At 43.9% G+C, this 20,923-nt stretch overlaps 1 protein-coding gene across 2 annotated transcripts; it reads left to right on the top strand.

Moving 5' to 3' along the window:
- The first annotated feature begins 267 nt into the window (after window positions 1–267).
- On the top strand, window positions 268–19,377 carry egln2 (egl-9 family hypoxia-inducible factor 2). Of its 2 annotated transcripts, none has more exons than XM_030066986.1 (6): window positions 268–551; window positions 1,229–2,756; window positions 14,654–14,773; window positions 15,209–15,345; window positions 17,024–17,091; window positions 17,268–19,377. In XM_030066986.1, exons 2-6 carry the CDS (start codon window positions 1,455–1,457, stop codon window positions 17,318–17,320), a joined length of 1,680 nt encoding a protein of 559 aa, XP_029922846.1. In that variant the 5' UTR covers window positions 268–551; window positions 1,229–1,454; the 3' UTR covers window positions 17,321–19,377. The 2 variants fall into 2 exon arrangements, with proteins under 2 accessions (XP_029922846.1, XP_029922845.1); XM_030066985.1 differs by having other exon boundaries at window positions 268–555.
- The last annotated feature ends 1,546 nt before the right edge of the window (window positions 19,378–20,923 follow it).

The raw sequence follows: 20,923 nt of genomic DNA, 5'->3' as shown, positions 1-20,923 counted from the left end.
ACACAAAGTAAAATAAGATCACTGTCAACTCACCACTAAGCATAACAAGAAGCACTATCAAGGCTACGTTTATATTAAGGCGGATTGAAGAAACTTATGTTTTAGAGGGCGGGTTTAGCATATCATATCTTTAAATTCATGATATTTGTTTATTATTTTCGGTGATCTCGCTTAGCAGCCAGCTGTCACATGGCCTGTGAGCATGTAAGTGACAGAGGAGGGAGTGGAGTGACTGAGAGAGAGAGGAGGAGGAGGAGGAGAAGGAAGGGTAGACAGACAGAGACTGAGGGGGAGTCACCGACACAACGGAGAGGACTTTCTGGTGACTGAGGGGACCCTCCGCGGCTCCGAGCAGATCTGGACCCCCCCTGCACCTCCACTGGGTCTAATGTGCCAGACGGCGATGGTTACCGCCAGTCCTGGATATTATTTATAACCGAGGGAGCATAAATTGGATGGGACGCGCGGAGGCAAGACAATCCCGGAAATAACATGCGTACTCTCAGCCGGTCACGTACGCTCACTGAGGCTTTGCATTGCTGTAGCCTGCCGTAGGTAAGCAGTGGGCTCTGATCCCAGTCAATTTTCTACTTGTCTTCGGACGTATTGGTACTTTTATTATGCTTTTTTCATATATACTGGTAGGTTTATTTAGACTGAGCTGAATTTTTATGCCTGTGTCATGTTTCATTGTTTTGGAGGGACCAGGACTTTAACTACTAACCTACTAAGTTGTTAATCAATAGTTAAGTCCAGCTAAGTCATCTAAATGAGCGTTTTATGGCTATATTCCTACATTATGACTTATAACATAATTTAAAATAGAAAAAAATTAAATCGGCTGTATTTGTATTGCGCACTGAATTTGAGTGTAATTAACTCATCTTGTCCAGCGGACCTCTAGTATTTTATTTACGATTATCTTTCCTCTCGGTTGAATATAAAGCTGTGATAAATATTATATTTTGGCAATGTATGCAGGATTTTGGTAATTAGTGACAGTGTAGTTAAATCCTCTCACTACAAGTGGTCTGTCTGTACATGGCGATGTTCTCTGCCCTACTTTATTTTCCATTAGAAAACAGCTAATTTGACGCTTTTGCATCAAACGCAAAATAGATTTATTTGTGCAACTCATAACAGTGTGAGAAGTACCGCTGCCCTGTGCTATTAATAGGCCTAATGTCTATCGTTTTTTTTTTTTTTTTTTTTTTGTACCCCTCTACAGATATTTCATAGGCTCCAAATGATTGCGAGGCAGACGCAAACAAACACACAGATTCAGAATAATATTTCAGAATAATGGACGAAATAAAAACAAAAGGAAGTCGACTTGGACATGAAACTTCCCGCGGCTGCAGCACAGCTCCCCTCCGTCAGAGAAAGCAGAGGCTCGGGTAAAAAATGAAGCGAGGACGTGAGCTACGTGCGCATCCAGCAGCAGCCGAGATTAAATGGAGAGCTTGGGACACACGGACCTTTTAAATCCAAGCTCTTCCCACGGATCCGTCAGTGTTTCATCCTCGCAGGAGAGAAGGACAACAGGCCAGCAGCTCGTCTTTGCACCGGCTGAGCTTCACCATCCTTACCGAGCCGACATGGGGCTCAACGGCTTCTGCGCGGCGCCGGCCGAGAGCCCGACGGCCGCGGAGCTGTTGGCGGGTTTGGCTTCTCAAACTGTCTCCCCTGGGATCACAACCCTAAAGAAGCAGTCTAAAACCGGAGTGCCGCTCTATAACGGCGGGGTGGTCTCTCCATCCGCCACAGTCGAGGGGAGCCACAGTGGTGTTTTGGCACAGACCCCAAATGGTTACCCTCCACAAATGAAGGGGCTGGTGGAGGTACAGGCTGGCCCGACATACCCCCTGTCCAGCAGAGCCTGCCTGGTGGAGATGGGGGACAGGGCGGCTCACGAGAAATGCCCTCTGGCGATGAAGAGAGTCAACGGTGACTTTCGGGCCAGACAGGTGCAGCAGCAGAAACGGAGGGGTGGGGAGAACCGGGACATGGGGTCGGTGGGTGTCAGTGGTCCTATGGGCCCTCCAGGGCAAGGGTCAGGAAGCTCTGCGGACCCGCTGTTTGCGCCGGCTGACTCGGTTACGCCGGATTTCAAAAGGAGGAGGTTGCAAGAGGGAAATATTGTTCACAAATCCTCAGAGGCCTCCCGAGCGACCCGGGTGGTTGCTCCGCTTACGGTCGCAGTCAATGGCAGCAACGGTGTCCATAGCAACCAAATGAACCACAGCAATCACATGCACTGTGCCGCTCCGCAGCCTCCTCTCTCCCCTCCCGCCTCCCACGCCAGCCTCCAGCACAAGGGGCACAAGGTAGCATCCTTGGTCCCACCGGCTGCACCGGGCCAGACCTCCCCAGTGGAGGCCAATGGTATCCCAGCCTTGCCGATGCCTGCAGGGGCTGGCTGGTCGGCGGAGCGCATCGCCCAGCATTACATCGTCCCCTGTATGAAGTACTACGGCATCTGTGTGAAGAATAACTTCCTGGGCCCTCAGCTGGGTGATAGGGTCCTGGAGGAAGTGGAGGCTCTGAACCACAGTGGAAAGTTTCGGGGAGGCCAGCTGGTCAGCCAGAAGAATATTCCCTCTCGGAGCATCCGGGGCGACCAGATCGCCTGGGTGGAGGGGCGGGAGCCGGGGTGCGAGAGCATCGGGGCGCTGATGGCTCACATTGATGAGGCCGTCATGTACAGTGCTGCCAATGGACAGCTGGGGGACTGTGTCATCAACGGACGCACTAAGGTGAGGGGGGCACCGTGGAGACAGGTGGTGGTGGTTGTGGGTGGGGCGTATGAGATGATGGGTGCAAGGGGTGAGGGCTGTGAGGCATTGTTAGAGGGCATCTGGCAGGTATATTACCTTGCAAGCTGATATTGGAGTGTCAGTGTGCCTCAGTCTGATGACATCATGAATTGTTGAGCAAGAAATCTGTTGTGTCATGTCTGCTCCGTTCTCTCCTTGCTTCTCTAATGCTGACACACAAGTAGGCCGACACACACACACACACACACGATAATGAGAGTGCGAGAGGGAGTTGAGCGTCAGGTAGGATGAGCTTGCATCAGAAGCTGAATGGGGGGGGGGCTGTGGGCTCAGTCCTCCTGCCAGCTCTCCAGGCCTGCCTAGGTCTGCCCCTGTCCCTGCCCCCATACCACTGGCACACAGAGAGAAAAAACCCTCTGCGGCTGTATCTTCCTCCTCCATCAGTGTCTCTCTGGCTTTGAAGACAACTTTTTCAATCTCGATCTTTCACCCATACCCAAACAAGGCATTCTTGGAGTTAGTTAGGTAGGAGACTTTATCACTCCTTGGCTAGTGTTTGGGAATGGTGTGTTTGTTCGCTTTTCTCATACCTGTTTGCCCATGACAGCCATGCATTTGGTGCGACTGTAGTACATGGCTTTGTTTCTCTTTTCCATGATTATGGCGCATACAGTTAATGCAACACGCCACAGGCAGTCATAGACCACAGTTCGCTTGGCATGCAGAGCTTTAATGTGTAGTCGGTTAGTGCACACACACTCAAGTGAGACAGCATGCAGGGCAGAGAAATTGTGGTGCTGGTAAAGTGACCCCTGCTAGTGACGCAGGCCTGTGTTATCTGACCCAGGTTATGTCACTGGCCTGCTCTCTTTGAGGTCTTGCTCGTTCTCCACCCTCAATCTATTTCTACACACCCTCTCTGTGCTTCCATCTTCCTGAGTATTTTTCCCCGTAACATGGAAAAACAGAAGAAAGTGAAAAACACTAGGCTCGAGTGAGTTGCCTGTCACTCTCTCCCTCCCCCCATCAGCTGCTCTGTATTTAGTGACTATGATGGTGTGTTTAGGGTCTGGTATCACGGCCTGTTTTTGTATCAGCAGCGAGTTAACCATTACAGGACTGTCTAGACTTTTTACTAAACACATCTCAGTGTTCCAGCAGCTGCGGCGTAGACTCAAGATTCAAAATCTAAAAGATCCAGACCGTACATGCTGATACTGGTTGAAACATTTTGTCAGTATCACTTTTTAGTAGCTTCTAATGTCCTTGCAAAAATCGCCACGACTCTGGATTGATAGATGATTAATTTTGATTAGTATTGAACATTTAATGCTGGCTTGATCTTGTTGCTCTACCAGAACAAACAATTACGGGTCAAACTTCAGCTTTCTGGCTTTCCGGAAAGGTTGGTTTCACCGATGTGGAAGAAGAGGTCCAGGAGGATCATCTTGCACATATTGAATTACCTTTGTGGAATTTTCTTGTCATATATATGTAAATAGATTGAAATTAGAGAGAATTTTAATGATTCCCATGGGGAATATATCAGTGAATGATGGGAAATGCATGTCAGATTTTGTCTTTAGTCTTCCTCCATGGTCAGATATTTAGGACAGTTTTGTGGCTCAGTGCAAAGTGCACGAGCTGTCAGGGTAGATTCAGGCTACATAGTTGGTCAGGGAGGGGCGTGTGATGGGTACAGAGAGCGCAGACCCTTTCTCAGGTGATCATTACAAAAGAATAAAACTCTTCAGACACAAGGTTTGGTCTGTGTGTATGTGTATGTGTGTGTGTGTGTGCTCGTGAGTGCATGGCTCAGAGGATGCACGGATGTTTATGGGTGAAAGGTTGTGTCTCGGTGTCTGTCCGCGTGTGTATTTGTTGTACTGATCATCTGTTTCTCCCTCTCTTTCTAAAGTACAGGCCCTGCAGCCTCATTGACCCCATCTCTGTAAAAACAGGCATAGCACCTTGCCTTCTCTGGCTTGTTACGTTCCAGAGAGACAGGCAGGATGGGCAGAGTAGGTCCTAGCTCACATCAGCAGCTTGGGACAGAGCTGACTGCGTTGCTTGCAGGTCAAAGATCACTTGTGCTCTTACAGTAGAATCCCTTTCCTGCTGCATGCCCCCTCTCGCCCCTGTACATCTCTGCTGTCACGATCCAATAATGCAGAAATTAAAAAAAAGAAAAGAAAACAAAGTATTCCATAATAATGATCACTTCAATTATTATTAACTGTCTTTTATTTGAGGACTGCATTGTTTGGGGCAAAAAGGTAATAAATATAAAATGTAATTAGTGCACCTGTCATTGTTTTGCATAGGTTAATATGAGCTAGCATACATGATCAATTGTGGTATATGAGGTTTGAAAGCTGGTAATGGTGAACCTCCAGGAGGTGAGATCTCAAATGTGTACATGCAGTTAAGAAGTCATCTGGGGAAGGAAGAGCCTCGAGGATAAGAAGAGTTGCCAGTTTTGTCAGACTTCTCTGTTTTTGCCCATGTCTGACAGATGTATAGTGACGTAATGTGTCAGTGCAAGTGGTGCAAAGCTTTAATGCTCAGTCGCTAAATATTCGCTGTATTGCTTGTATTTTTTTGTCACACCTTTGACTTGCAAAATTGAGCGACTGCCAGGTAATTGTTAGATTGTCAGCAATTCTCTGGCCGATTCTCTTCCTTTGCCACTGGCACATCACAGGGAAGTCCGTGCTGCACCGCACGGGCACAAAATGTCCTACCTGGGTGTTCTGTCGAGCGGTGTGCTGAAGTGTGGGAGACAGAGTAGGAGTTGATAGAGAGATGGAGTGCGGATGGGAGAGAGGGAGCGAGAGGAAAGGAACCGAGGAGGAGTGAGGGAGGAGTGCAGCCAGACAGAAGGTCACTGCGTCTTTCTCCCTCCTTCTCCTCTCCGCTATCAGTCCAGAAACAATTATCCTCCACCCCGCCACATTTTTTTTTAAAACTATTCCTCTGTTTGTTCACTTTCTCCTTGTCCTTCTTTTCTGACCATTTCACTTTCCCCTCTCTTACCCTTTACTTCACTCCCTTTCTCTTTCATCTTATCAGTCCCTCGCTTGCTCCTCGGACAAAATATTTCCCCGCCGTTTCCTTGGTAACAGGCCCATACAGAGTAGAGCTCCGCATTGTGTATGGGAGAGACGGAGAGCGAAAGAGAGGGACTGGCAGTGCCCAAAATAATGCCTCAGCAGCACTGGGTTTTATCTCTCCACCCTGTCTCCTTTTGCCTCCAGGATCCAGCTTTTGCTGCTTGTGAGGCATAGGTAGGATAATCGAGTTAACAGAGGGAACGTGAGGATGAATGCTGCGATATAGTGTGGGACGGTGGTGAGAAAGTCTTTGATATAGGGGGAGAAAGAGGAATAACTCATTGCAGGGATCGAGACACGTGAAGGGGGAGGGGATAGACTGGAAGTGAGTGTGCAGAAGGAGGAGGTTTGGTGTTAGGTGGTGGGGGAGAGGGAGGCAGAGGCACACAGCGAGGAGTGAGAGGATAGTGTTGAGCAAGTGAGAAGGGGCGATGCAGCAGAAGCTGTAGCATAATGAAAATGTCTGCTGCAGTGTGTCCTCAGATGCCCCTCCTAAAACTCAGCATTGCTGCCATGTGGGTAGGAATCAAAAGTCACAAACACACACACACACACAAACACAGAGCAACTGCACACCTCCTACCAAAGGGGCAACTTCTTCAAGTATCTTGTATGAGTGTTCAAAGCTGACAGTGCAGTGCAGTCACATGAGCAGCTCAGTAGATCACACATGAAACAAGCTCTCAGCAGAACAAAAATAAAGCACATGTATTCGGTGGTATATTACTTCTTATATATAAAATGCTATAATGAGGTGTCTTAATGGAATTTATTAGCTCCGTTGGTTCAGCAGGTAATACAGTTTGAAGAGGGAAGACTGGGAAAGGCAAATAATTCATGCTGTTTGTGAAAGCAGAAATATTTATGTGTTGCATTTTAAGGGTTTTTGCAGAGGTAGTGGCCTGGCTGAAAAACAATGTCGTGTTGTAGACAGTGTGAGCGCACCAGCCAGCTGAGGCATCAGGACGCCCTCTTATTGTCCTTATTGTCTTATTGTCTGACTTAGGATAGATGCCAAATTTTGGCACTGCTGTAGTGGGCGAGGTAGTTTGTTCGAAACTTAGACATTTCACAGATAATGTTTTATTTCAGCGTTTTGGTTTGATCCCTGGTGACCTGCTGGTGTAGAGAGGGTGTGGGCCTGGCATTTGGCTCATTTCTGAGGGCTTTTTGGGCTTTGCTCTCTGCATGGTTTTGGTGACATCACCTATCGAGAGGGCACACACACACAAACACACACACACACACACACACACAGACAGCACATCTCTGCCAAACACCGCATGCCATAATGATGATGATGATGATGATAATAATAATAATAATACTACTACTAATAATAATGCACTGAGCTCAGATTTTTTTCACTTAGGGCCAGATCTGCACAGAATTAGAAGCAAGCTAGAGGTTAAAAGCACGCTATGCAGGGTTCTCCTTCATCCCTTCATGCCTGTGTGTTCATTATAATTGTTGCAGATTCTCTGCACCCTCCCAAAAAAAAAAAAAAAAAAAAAAAAAAAAAAAAAAAAACCTCTGCAGAAAGCCACAAGGGACTCATGTTGTATGGGCTTGGAGAAAACATAACTTAAAGAGAACGTCATAATAAATTTTATTAATTAATGGTATTTACTAGTTTAATCAAAAGGTTCAAGATCCAAGGTAACTTTATTATTCCCAAGGGGCAGTTTGGTTCACAGCCAGCAGTAAAAAAATATATAACAAACAAAGCAATAAATACAACAAATTCAACCACAAATTACACAAAACAAGGTGTCATTTACAAGGCTGATAACAGCAGGAATAGATGAGCTTTTGAACCTATGAAGGCCATCACACTTCATCCCCTTCTTTTATTGTAATCCTTCTTCAGGTGTCTGCAGCACTCTTGGCGTCACTTTTCCATATATTCACCGTTGTCTGGAAGAGCGAGCTGCAAAGATTTTCTAATAAAATTCAGTGTTAGGTAGCCGCAGCGACATGAGCTCTGCCACATTCAAAAGGACTGGGAAACTTTCTACTTCCCGACAGATGAAAGTCCCTTTGAGCCGCCCTCCATGTGCCCTCTAACTTGCAATAATTATTAATAATTAGTGCTCATGGTAAGAGCGAAAAAAAAAAGAAAAAAAAAAAGTATCTTAAGTCTTGAATGCACCACAGCCCCCATGCAGAATGACAGAAAAAGGTTACCACCCAGAAATGTCCCAAGCACAACAAAGGAGTGTTTTTATAGATTTTAAAATAATTTCAGTAGTAAAATCCAGCATAGTACACCTTTAAACCTTTGCCCTTTTTGAGTCTTGGTTAATGTATGTTGTTGTGCTGCATTGCTGCATTGCTCATGTTATTTGTATCGCCTCAAAGTGTCCATCATGTTCCCTTTGCTTTAATATTCATTTCTGCTTTGTTGTGTTTGGCCGGTAGACGTGCGTCAAACATCTGCGTCACGTAATATCTTACATTAGAGAACATCTCAAGGACTGAATTGGGAATAATGACTAACTTGTTATGAAAAGTGCAGAGTAGACAAATTGTTTCTCGCATGTGTGCAAACACACACACACACACAAACACACACGCCCACATGCAGTTTTGTTCAGCCTTATGGTTCAATGGTGACTCATGCATAATTGGTACCACTGGGATCATAGCAGGATTGACTCATCAGGGCTGAGCACATTTTCCCACTTTCCCTTTCGGTCTGTACGCACACACACACACACACACACACACAAACAAGTGAAGGTACAGTCTAGTCCACAAGGCACCTAAACCACTATCTAGCGTATAGAAAAGCCAGTAAGCCAGCAAGTAGTTAAGTGAATCCAGCTGAATAATGGACTGTGACGGGAACCAGGAAGGCAAGTGGAAATATAAGCTGTGGGTGACAAATAAGTTCACTGTAATTCAATTACGTCCACCCAGACTTTTTATCTCTCCAGTGTCCTCAAATTCAATTGGGTAGAAATGATTAATAGTGGCTGACCCGGATTCATATCATATCCTGTGTCATCCAGCCTGCTAGTCACTTATCAGCTGTAGAGCTGCAGCGGGGCGGTGGTGCCGCCTGCGAGTTAGTGATGTCGTCTGTCAGCTAGATCCCCTGGAGAGACCTGCCCCGTGGAGCTTAGGATGCTATCCCATCATGTAGGGCTGGACAAAATGGACAAAATCAAATATGCCGGTATCTTTGACGAAAAACCTTTCTGTTAATTGCGTGACAGTATTGTAGGAATGATTATTGTTGCTTTGATAACATATTTAGACATGAGATTTTAGAGACAGTCATTAGTGATGTGGGTATGATGGCAAATAACAACAACAATGGTCTAAAAAGTTCAGAAAATTGCTTCTCTTTACTAATGCATCCTTTAAAACCAGGAAAAGACACTACTTAACACCATATCACAATTACGGTAACCAAAATCTCAGACGATATCTAGCCTCATATCACAATACTGAGGTGACACCGATGTATTATTATCAGTAGAGACACTGAGACATGTTCCACACCCATTTTACATTGAGCAGATGTTTAAAAAAACCTTTCAGTTCTAGATGTCGAGGATAAAACTGAGGTGCATGGGGTTTAAAAGTGAAAAATTTAGTGAATCTCTGTATCTTAGAGTACGTCCTCTGAGATGTGACAGAAAGGATTAGGCCTAAATGTTATCCTGTACATATGAACCTCTCTGGCGTGCATGCTTGATGTTAACAGCTGGTCATGCATGACCAGTATGAAATATGAAACAGTTTATTTACTGTCTAGTCTAAAACTGGGCTGTACGTAGTCAAAAAGCACCTGGGCCAGATGAGAGATGAAACACATAGATGCAACACTGAAATGACTAGTGCTCAGTGAGCAGTGTTTCTCCTTTTTATTTCTGCCTGCATTTGCATTTTCACTCTGACTCTTTCATCCTGCCAGTCCATGTAGGGGTTCTCTCGTCCACGATTCTCTTATCCGCTCACATAAAGTGAAATCACTTTAAATTCCTAGTTTGCCAACATTACAGCAACTTTCTGCTCTGCCCAGTGGGTCTACCCTGCTATTCACTGAGTCAGCTGTACAAACAGGGTGGGCAGTTTAGCTCACTTCAGTCCAGCCCAGTAGAGCACATCTTGACTATTTTGGTATGTTGAGGTTCTTTTCAAAATGGAGCGCTGCCCCCGCGCACCGCAGCAGGGGAGAGCTCGGCTCAGCAGAAAGCCCACACTGCCTTTGTCTCCATCAGGGAATCTGAATGTTGTTACCAGATAGCTGCACTGATTCCAGGCCAATGTTCAAGGGCCACACTTGACAGCCAAATTAGCTCACCGGTCTGTGTTTTCTTGACATTTGTTTCGCTGTGGCAGCCCCACACCCCTGGAAGATAGCCCCATAGCTAGAGAACATGAATACAAATCAATAGAGTTCAAATCAGTAGAGTTTTTACTGAGTCATCCCCAAAAAATAATTAGAATTGCAATTACAGTAGTTATAAATACCCGCCATGACACACACTCACGCACACTCATACATAAATACTCATGCATATATATATGTTTATACACACACACACGCTCACACATACACACACACTCTCTGTCTTTCTCCTTGACAAGCAGTAGGCCTGTATTTGTTCAGCCTTATCTCGCCCCTCTCTCCTCCTCGCCCCTGTCTCCACCATGCCTCTTATCACAATTTGCGTGCAGCGTTGGCGTTTATTTTCGTTCTTGTTCAGAACAGCCTGTTCTGCCCGCCTGGCCATCACCTTGGCAGCCCGGGTATCTACCCAGCGCTGCTATTAGACCATTAATGCTGTTGGTTGGCAGACTGGTAGTTGGTGCCAATTAGACAGACACTGTGGGCAACTCTGTGTGAGCACAGATCTTAGCAGAGATGCCGGAACAAGGGAAGGCAGAAATGACAGATAGGATCGCGACATGTTGTGTCACGCTGTTTGACTGACTCTCCTGAGGTTGAGTGTGTGTGTGTGTGTGTGTGAGTGTGTGTTTATGCTATAGACAGGACAGGACTGGGATGGATGTACAGTATGTGAAGTTGGCTGAAATACAGGTTTATGTTGGTGTTGATGTCTGGTTGATTCACATCTATTTTTTTTTTTTTTTTTTTTGCCATTGAGTTCTCTGATGGCAGTGTAGACTTTGATGTGTATAGATTCACATTATAACCAGTATTTGTTTACAGAGCAGTAACATAATGTAAGATATTATTTTCCACCCATTTCTTAAGCTTAGACAGCATACCTGTGTCATTTGAGCTTTGATGACGTCGCTGTCTCGTGCCTGTGTGCGTGTGTGTTTGTGTGTGTGTGTGTGTGTGTGTGTGTGTGTATAATGTTTATGCTGCAGGCTAGGGCTGAGCAGTCTCTGGTGTGGCATGCTACATGTTAATTGTGGTTGATTAAAGTAGTTAAGACTGTGCCAGTTTGCAAAGTGTTCTCTGGCCAAGAATACACACTTCCTGGTGTGCATGTCCAGTATACATATCTCTGTGATGAGAAAATACATCCCTGAACTCAATATGTAACATTTTGTCACATGTCATTTGTGTCCGATTGATAAAAAACCATCAGCATCCACAAAATTCATTTTTTTTTTTTTTTTGTTTGAGATACTCTGCCTCCAAACAAGCAGCGAATTTCCCTAAAAACAATATTGAAATACAAAATAAACAAACAAACATGTAGCTGCTTTTAGGGTTGATGAAGTTGTCCAAAAAATGTGAGGTAATCGCGTGCTAATATTTTCTTTTGTTGTGCATTAAACATGAAGCGGCGCTGCGCGTGTCAGGGAGGACTGACCTCAGAGTTTGCTCAAGGACGTCCTGGCTGGAGCCTCGAAAATTTGCTGAATTGCTCCTTTTAAGGCCCTGTCAACAATATGAATGTTCATCTGCATTTTTCTGTCCCAGTACTGTATTGCTAAGCAGCACAGCAGAGTAAATAACAGGGAACTAATTTCCATCTTAATCTGAGTCAGAGCCAAGCCCAAATGTGTCTGTTCAAGATGAGTTATTCTGATATTTTTCTGTTTGAATTTATCCCAGAATCTAACCAGAATGATGACATGACTAAAACACCACAATATGAGTTTTGTTTCAAAATTTCGCGTAGGTAAAAATGTTGATTATTTTTTGCTTGCTGTTTGATGGACAATGATGATGTCTCTTTTTATGTAATTTTATAGTGTTACAACTTTTGTAATATTTAATAACAAGTATAAAAACTGCCTTCCATTTTAGAAAATAACATGTCCACCCAGCTTAAATAGCTTTTTGTACGATCACAGCTCTGAGTGCTGACAGCACTTCTAGCTTGTGCTTAAATCTGTTAGAAGAATTTGAGGATCAGCTCTAGGTCAAATAGCAGCATTGCCCATTCACAACAAAGCACTGAAAGCAGACTGTTGTCTGCACTTTTTTTCCCTGACGCACATGTGATGCCATGGCAGGAAGTAGGAGCAGCAGGGGATATCTCACTACTTCGTCAAATCTTGAGAAATCTCACTCGGCAGGGGATCACTCAGACCCCTCAGAAACTATCCAAAACTGTGGCTGTAGTGTGATGAACACGCACACTGACCAGCACAAACTGGCCACAGGGAGATGAGACCAAGTGACTGTTAACAGTTCAACAGAAAAAACATAAAAGGAATTACTGACACAGGCTGCTCCTCTTAACTCCTCTTATTAATTTCTAACACAGGTTTTAATGCAGTGAGTTTGTCACACACAACACACACAGACAAGGTCTAATTACACTAAATCACCTTCAGATTACAGTAATGTTTCTAATGATCTTTGTGTGTGTGTGTGCTTCTTCCTCTGGTCACACATGCGTATATGCACATGTGTGAGTGTGTGACCAAGCCTGTGTGCACACGTGTGTGTGTGTATGTCCGCCTCAGGTTGTGTCCAGACGCAGCAGGTCTGCTTGTCAGTTGGATCCCAGAGCGAGGGGTCTGGAGGTTAATGAGCTCTGACTGTGAGCGTCGCTCAGTAATGAGAGCTGACCATGGCAGGCTGACCAGAGTCGCACGCAGCGGCACCACACAACTCCTCTTCGCTTGGCTGTGAATGTCAGAGGGAAACACCAGCGGGAGAGGGCAGTTTGTGCGCTGACTAAACCCTTCCCACACAAAATGTTCTAATACTTCTTATTTGTATTTTACCAAACACACAAGGGTAGGCGTATAGTCTTGGGAATTTATCTGCGTGCCGTTTGATTTCCTCGGGCTTAAGACTGTCTCACCGTGTAGTACTACAGCTTAAATGATAGTGTAAGGCAAGTTAAATCAATATTGCGGCAGTGCTGAACTCATCCTGTTAGCCTTGAATGATAACGCCCCACAGCCGAGCTGATGTGATGGAGTAACTCTGATATTGTAGCTCCTGCTCTCCATGCAGAACAATAAAACTCCAGACAGTGACAGTATCTTCTCTTGCAGTCATCCTGGACAGATATTAGAAGTTATTACTCCACATGCCGTCAGCTATCACCACCTGAAATGTGTCTCTGCCAGCATAGGTTGATGTCAGTCAGTGAATCATTAGAGCAGTCCTGTGTAAATTTTGCTGCTCTGTGTAGAGACTTGAGACAGAGCTGTGCATAGAGGTGAGGAATTTGAGCATTATAATGAAGCCAAGTCTGCAGGGGCTAACACAACCTTGGTCCAGGCAGTGGAGATTGTTTGGAAACTATTTGCACTGGGGTAAGTCTTGCCTGAAATGTGCATTTCTGCAGTTCAGACTGTTAAGCTGTCGCGGGCCTGAATTCAGTTCATTTATGTAAGAATGCTGGCATTATCACTTGTGTCTTTTAGCTTATATTTACATTCATATGTTCTTGCTATCACACTACATATCTGAAACCAGCAGTCTTGCCCTTGATGCAGCCTGGCCCTGGTCAGGAATGCACATTGCGTGGAGCACGCTCTCTCCCTCGTACACGTCACAGTTCCCTCTGTGTCCCCAGAGAGAGCGGTGTTGCCCTGCTCCATCGCCTTTAACACAGACAAGTCCAGCAGGGGAAATACCAGCGCGAGACTATTGTTTTAACATCGATACTCTATCTGCGCAGAGTTTCGTAGCCCAGAACAACAGCTGAACTCTGACATTTCTCTGCTCGCTCAGCCTCTCTCTCTCTCTCTCTCTCATCTCTCGCACGCATACAAACATGAATGCTGCCGTGGAATTTAATTTTCGGGGGGAAAGTGCTCCAGTTGCAATGGAGTTAACCGCGCAGCACATGATGAGGGAGATGGAGGTGAGGAGGGTAGGGGGTTGAGCAGACGGGCATCGAGGGTTTCTGTTACCTCAGCCTCATGCTGACAGAGGGTCTTCAGCCCTGATTGGTCGCCTGTAGCTCCTCCTCCTGATGACTGAATTGAGGCTGAGAGAAATGCTGGTTCTAACATGGCAACTGTGTCCGTGCAGGGCCTGAAAACAAGGAGTCCGATTTCACTGCTGGCTGACTGTCCATCCTTAGCCGGTGGACTCTTCACTCGCGCAGTCCTATCTCTGTTTTCCAAATATCACCTGGCACAGTTCAGTTTCCAATACTGCAAGCACAGGAAAAACAGCTAATTGTATTGTTTTCCCTTGATCTGATGAATAAACAGCATTACAACAGCATTATGTACATTCTGTGTGATTTAGGAATGTTTGTCATATGCAAAACGGTGGTTTATTCTGCTTCATTTATGGTCTAATATGTATCTCAACTCACTGCTAACCTTCCCATTTCCTGTCTCTCTATTTAGGCCATGGTGGCTTGTTACCCTGGTAACGGGACAGGGTATGTCCGCCACGTTGACAACCCCAACGGTGACGGTCGCTGCATCACGTGCATCTACTATCTCAACAAGAACTGGGATGTCAAGGTGCGTTGATAAGATATATTCTTCCTCAGTTTAGCTCAGTGGGCTTTAAAAAAATATATATATATATACATGGCTCCAAAATGCATGAGTCAACAGGATAAAAAACACAGACTTCATACTGACATAGGCTCATATATTTACATCTGCACAACAAGAAATGGAATAGATTTACTCTTATGGCATTTCTGTATAACTGATGTACTCACCTGCTTATTTTTTATTTGATTTTTAAATTGATAATTGTTTTCTTTGCCTCTTAAACTGGTGAAGTGCTTCAGTTACTTCAAATGCTTAGTTTCATGCAGACTCCAGGATGCATGAAATGATGCTCCGTGCAACCCATGTGATCACGTAATCCACACTCTTTAATAAGCACATGTATGCATATGTGATGCCAGCAAGCGGCTGAACATTCTGCATGTGTGTGTGCTCTAGAAACAAGGGGGGCTGCTGCAGATCTATCCCGAAGGCAAAAATGTGGTGGCCAAAATCGAACCTCTGTTTGACCGGCTGCTCATCTTCTGGTCTGACCGCAGGAACCCGCACGAAGTCAAGCCAGCTCATGCCACTCGGTTAGTGACACTTACACACGCGGGGTCTTGTATGCACACACACACACACACACACAATAGTGAGAGAGGCATCTGTTTGTGCTTTGGTATGAAGCTCCACCTATCCTCTCTCTCCTCCTCTCCTCTCCCAACTATAAATATTAAAGTCAACCTAACATCAGCTAGAGCTATTTTTTCTCTTTTTTGGCTTGTTTGACTTCCTTTAAGTACAAACCAGTTCAAGTGACAAGGAAATAAAATAATTTCCTTGTTAAATTTTTTTCATTCCTTCACTTTTAGATAACATTTAGCCTGCCTGCCTAACTAACTGATTACTGTCTAATGACATAATAATTAGTTTAGGACTTAGATTAGGGCTGGGTTAGGATGATTTTTCACACTGGTTAGTATGCCTTTGCACACAGGATGCACACTGTATGCACAGTAAGTGCACCATGACACACTCATGTAAATGGACACTTGCACACATAACATCATGTACATACACACTTGTGCTCATCCTCTGTCAGTAAAAGGTAGACTCCCATGCATTTCCTCTCTGCAGAGCCTCCACAGTCTCACAGCGCATCGGAGCTTACTACATCAAACAGTCTGAAAGTCAACACTGACACGAGTGCTTTTTAAATCTTTTTTAGCTGGTAAATAGTTCACGGTATGCCTAAGAGTCCTCAAGTTCAAGCGATGCTACTCTCGTCATTGTTTGCTCCTCCTCCTTTTCCTCTCCTCTCCTCTTCTCTGTGTGACTGCTGGGGGGTGAGGTGGGGCCGGAGGCAGGAAGTATGTGTTTCCTGGGGGGGTTGGTGGGAGGGAGAGGGGAGGAAGGTTCAATTGCAGGACTCGTGCTGGAGAGGGAGAGACAAGAGAGACAGGAATAAACAATGCAGCCCCACAAGAGAGACACAAAACCATAGGAATTAACCCTCTGCTGACCAAGACATCTCCAAGCCTAGCCAATCTGGCTGTTCACTTAATAAGACCAGGATGATGAGACAATGCCAGTGCATTACAAACATGACCTTTTTCAGAGGACAGGTTTTTATGCCCCTGATCTCATCATTTTAGGGGCAATTTTTGTCTTTTTCAGGGGCAAAAATATCCACGAAATTAAACATTTTCATTACAAACACTCAGTTTGTACCATTGGGATAGAGCTAAGTAGTATATTTATATTGATATCATGATATGAGCCTAGATATTATTTGAGACTTGTGTTATCATCTCCTGATTTTAAAGGCTGCATTACAGTGGAGGGATGCAATTTTCTGGACTAAGTCGATTATTCTGCTTGTTCTGTTATATGCTTCTACCTGCTCGACCATCATTTCCAAATAAATAATGTCTTGTGTGTAAATATCTTATGAAAGCACCAGTAGCCATCCATGTACTCTCAGAAAATTGAAATCGATGTACTCACTTAAAGATACTGTGAATGTGCTATTTGAATTTATCAGCATCACTCCGCTCAACATTGAGATTTGTTTAATTCCTTTTTGTTTTGTTTAATTCCTTGTTTAATTTTAAATTTCATTGTTTTTATTTCCTTTTATTGATTTTCAGGGACATTTTTGCCTCTAGTCCCCGTTCGTTTCTCAGTAGTTAACCAGGATTACAAACCCACAGAACGTTCGCTCTTGTCTTAGCTTGCCTAAAGGTATTTCTCTCTCTTTGTGCCTTACAGCTATGCCATCACAGTCTGGTACTTTGATGCCAAGGAGAGGGCAGAGGCTAAAGAGAAGTACCGATTGGGTAAGCTTCCTGACAGCGGTGGATTATTGTTGACTGCTGTGTTTTATCGTTTACTTCTTTCCAAGTGAAATGTTGTGGTACAATGTGTTTTTGCATCTGGTACTGTCACATCTGTGAGACATGGCATCAGTATGTGACTGATATGCTCCTCTTCTCTCTTTTGCTTGTGTCCATAGCAACAGGACAGAAAGGTGTTCAAGTGCCTGTCAGTCAAAACAACAAGACATAAAGCTCATCTAATCACTGGAGAGCACTCTGAAAGTATTATGTGCCTTCCCGAACTGCTATTGGACATGACGACCATGAAGGCAGACTCTGTCAAACACTGCAGCTCCACCCCGCTCTTTCAGTGTCCGCTGTCAGTCGCTCTTCACGGGCTGCGATGTAACGTTTTCTCGGCGTCTCATTGGGTCGCCGACCGCGGAAGTGGCAGACATAGAGCACAATGGACTGGATTATATGGAGACGGCAACGTGGGAATTACTCATGTGGCAGAAAAGAGGGAGATAATGAAGATGAAATCCTCCTCTTTGTTTGGAAGTGTCGCGGGGTTGAAGAAGACCGATGAAGACAACTGACTAAAAAAAATAAATAAATAAATAAAGGACTGTTTCATTTTCTTTTGTTGCAGTTTTGCCTTTTCAGTTATCAATGACGTTGTGATGTAATCCGAAATCATTGTTTTTCTCCGCTCTGGCATACGCCACCGGAAGGCGTGTATACCATCAATCAGCCTTCCCCTTGCTTCGTGACGTGGGGTGGGCTAATCTTAACTCAGCGGCAGAGTGTGTGCGTGCAGAGTGAAGACGGCGGGGTTTAGGAGAAATGATCCTTGACGTGTCATGAGTGACTGTCCACCATGACGTAGGGGAACGTTGCCCTTTGGCACTCATGCACATTCAGTCAGTCCTCCAAGCACTAACCATAAACCTTACAGGGAGGTACTCCATGCCTGGGGACAGGTGTGCACTGTAGTTTTCCACTGTATAGCACAAAGAGTCGAGGTGTAGAGGGATTCCAGCGGTGTGTTGTAATAGCTGGCTAAGACTTTAAAAAAAAAAAAAAATCTGTGTAAACTGTTTTTGACTGAAAGTGCTTTCACAACTGCCTCAAAGTGTCAGTGTGTGACATTTGGCTGAGTAATCCGAGTGTCCGTAGGCTATACCCTGCTATACTTTGACAGCATGGACATTTGATTCTTAGTTTTTTTTTGTTGTTGTTGTTTGTTTGTTTGTTTTTTAAATGTGTGCAACAGATTTTGAAGACTGCTCCTACAGTACACAAAGCACTTATACATAGATTGGTATGCAATGCACTCAGAGGAATGCACAGCTCATACTGTTGTCCATGGAGAGGGGTGAAAACAGGGTTTGACGAAATGGAGTGTATTTTTTTTTTCTGTGTAGGTGTGTGCGTGTTTACTGTGTTTGTGTGTGTGTGTGTGTGTGTGTGTGTGTGTGTGTGTACTGCGAAAAATGTCTATCGTAACAAGTCATTTAGTCTCATGTCTCTCTTAGAAGTGGAAAAATCTCCCTAGTGGGATGAGGTAATCCCACTTTTTTCCAGTGCACTTGTTTCAGGGATTTTTCTGGGGGGAAAAAAGCATTTAAACTAAGGGAGATTGTGTTATTAATATCAAGAAAATTTTTTTGAAGCAACTTGATTAGTACTGGAAACAAATGGGGTTACCTCTTTTTCACTCATTTTCAAAAACAAAACAAGATTGAAAATAAGACCAAAGGACATGTTAAGATGGTGGATTTGCAGCGTGTGTGTGTGTGTGTGTGTGTGTGTGTGTGTGTGTGTGTGTGTGTGTGTGTGTGTGTGTATACGTATGCCTGTGTACACATTCGACATGTCTCCTCCTTTCACTACACAGTTGGCCAAACACACACACAAAAGATGGATGGATAAGAACAGCCAATTAAAAAAAAAAAGTGAATAAAAACCATAGAAATCCAATTTCCATAATGCAAACACTTAAAAATTGTACTAAACAGAACTGAACTGAATCATAACCTCAGTCAACTTGTACAGTTAAGACGACTTACTAAGCACAGAGAGAGCACGCTGTATGAGAACTGCAGTGTGAAGCTACTGCCTGCTCGTGTGTGGCTCTGTATGTACGTGGATGTGTGCGTGCACGTGTGTGTATCGAAGTCCACTGTCTCGAATGGGGTTTGCAGATGCCTCGGTGTGTGTTCGATTGGTTAAAAGAGAAGGTTATTAAAAAAAAAAGCACTTTATTGTTTGAAATGCCATGCGTGAATGATAGAAGAAAAAAAATAACTGAAAATTTAGTTTAATGCCTTTATGCTGTGGATAATATGGTCATTCAGATGCAATAGAAACTAAAACAATGAGAACAAACAAATTGTTTGCTAATTTTTTGGAATTTTTGCAGTATTTAATTAAAACCTGTCTGTTTTTTGTACACAAAGACTTTGCATTTCATTTGTATTGTTTATTGGGTAAAACCTTTAATTTGGTTTTATAATGCTTTAAGAAGGCTGACAGTCTCTTTCAGGCGAGAGAGCAGCATCAACACAAGCACAACAGTGGTAGACAGGCAAAATATGATTTACACAATTAAAATCACAGTGGAAATTTGCTGCAAGAGGACTGGAAAGACCAACATAATAGCATTAAGCATCAGATCTTCAAAATATTACATGTTTTGGCTGATTTATCAAAGTTAACTCAGAAATAATTTCAGTACTGTTCAAAGAAATTATAATATGCTCAATGAATGTAACCAGTATGTTTGCATTAGCATACGGATGTAGATTCACATTTGACTGATTGATTATTAATAAAATTAATACAATACAAAAGTAAAAAAAAAAAAAAAAAAAACGTTTACAACAAACTCCCCACTGCTTGAGTTGCATTTCCCATACTGGGAAATCTTTGCTTCAAAATAGTGAAGGATTTGTGAATGTGGACAGAAAACCCTTATCATCTATGGCATGGCTATCACTTTGGACAGTGGTTCTCAACCTGAGGTCCGGGATCCCCCAGGGGTCCTTGAGAGGGTTCCAGGGGATCCCTAGAAAAATGGGGAATATCTTAATTTTTTTTCATTGCCTATAAGTTGGCCCAATGAGAGAATTTATAAGAATTACTATTTATAGGTTTCCCACTCTTTGATCTTAATCTGCCAATCTACAGTATAGACAGTTATGGAATAATTAAATCTCACCAGATGGGGATCCCTGAGACTACATCTGACCAAATGAAGTCCATAGCCGTATGTGTGTCAATTTGGGGGAACTTGAAACCAGTACAGTTGGGAACCACTGACTTTGGACATTTAATGGCAGCTGTTATTATGCTGTGTTGATTCCTGAAGCCTGATTAGGGAGTTGATAGACTGATGTTCAAGAATAAACACTTCTTGGGCTGTTGACTAATTATTAAAGACAGTGGAAAGACCCCATTTTAATGCAAGAAACATGCAAATATCTTCCAAATTTTGTTAAATTTAAAGGGTCAGTGAAATGACAAATCAAAGGAGCTTTGCACTGTACATGGAGAGATGGGAAGTGATCAGATCTTCCGGTCGTTTCTCAGAGCCTCTTCAGTACTGGATTTTCAAAGAGAGACAGTAAACAGTAGTTAATCTGACTTCACATTTCGGTCTCTATGCGGTGGTTAAATCCTGGAGGTCATGAGAAGGCAAAATCGAGACCAAAAAGGCCCAAATGTTCTAGTATCATTCAGTATATCTTAGGTGACAAACAGGAAAAACATCTTTGACAAGAACTGCACATTTTTCTGGTGTCAGTTGAAAACGATGTATCTCCAGAGAGTCCAAAATGAAAAAATGTTT

This window comes from Myripristis murdjan, chromosome 13 (assembly GCF_902150065.1).
Source record: "Myripristis murdjan chromosome 13, fMyrMur1.1, whole genome shotgun sequence".
NCBI classification, from domain to species: Eukaryota; Metazoa; Chordata; class Actinopteri; order Holocentriformes; family Holocentridae; genus Myripristis; species Myripristis murdjan.
This window is presented reverse-complemented; position numbering and strand designations above follow the sequence as displayed.

Bases quoted from the DNA above. Each gene is read 5' to 3' on its own strand.
- egln2 (XM_030066986.1), top strand. From the start codon at position 1,455: ATGGAGAGCTTGGGACACACGGACCTTTTAAATCCAAGCTCTTCCCAC. The intron at 14,774-15,208 runs GTGCGTTGATAA...TGTGTGCTCTAG, and splicing joins ACAAGAACTGGGATGTCAAG to AAACAAGGGGGGCTGCTGCA. The intron at 17,092-17,267 runs GTAAGCTTCCTG...TTGTGTCCATAG, and splicing joins TAAAGAGAAGTACCGATTGG to CAACAGGACAGAAAGGTGTT.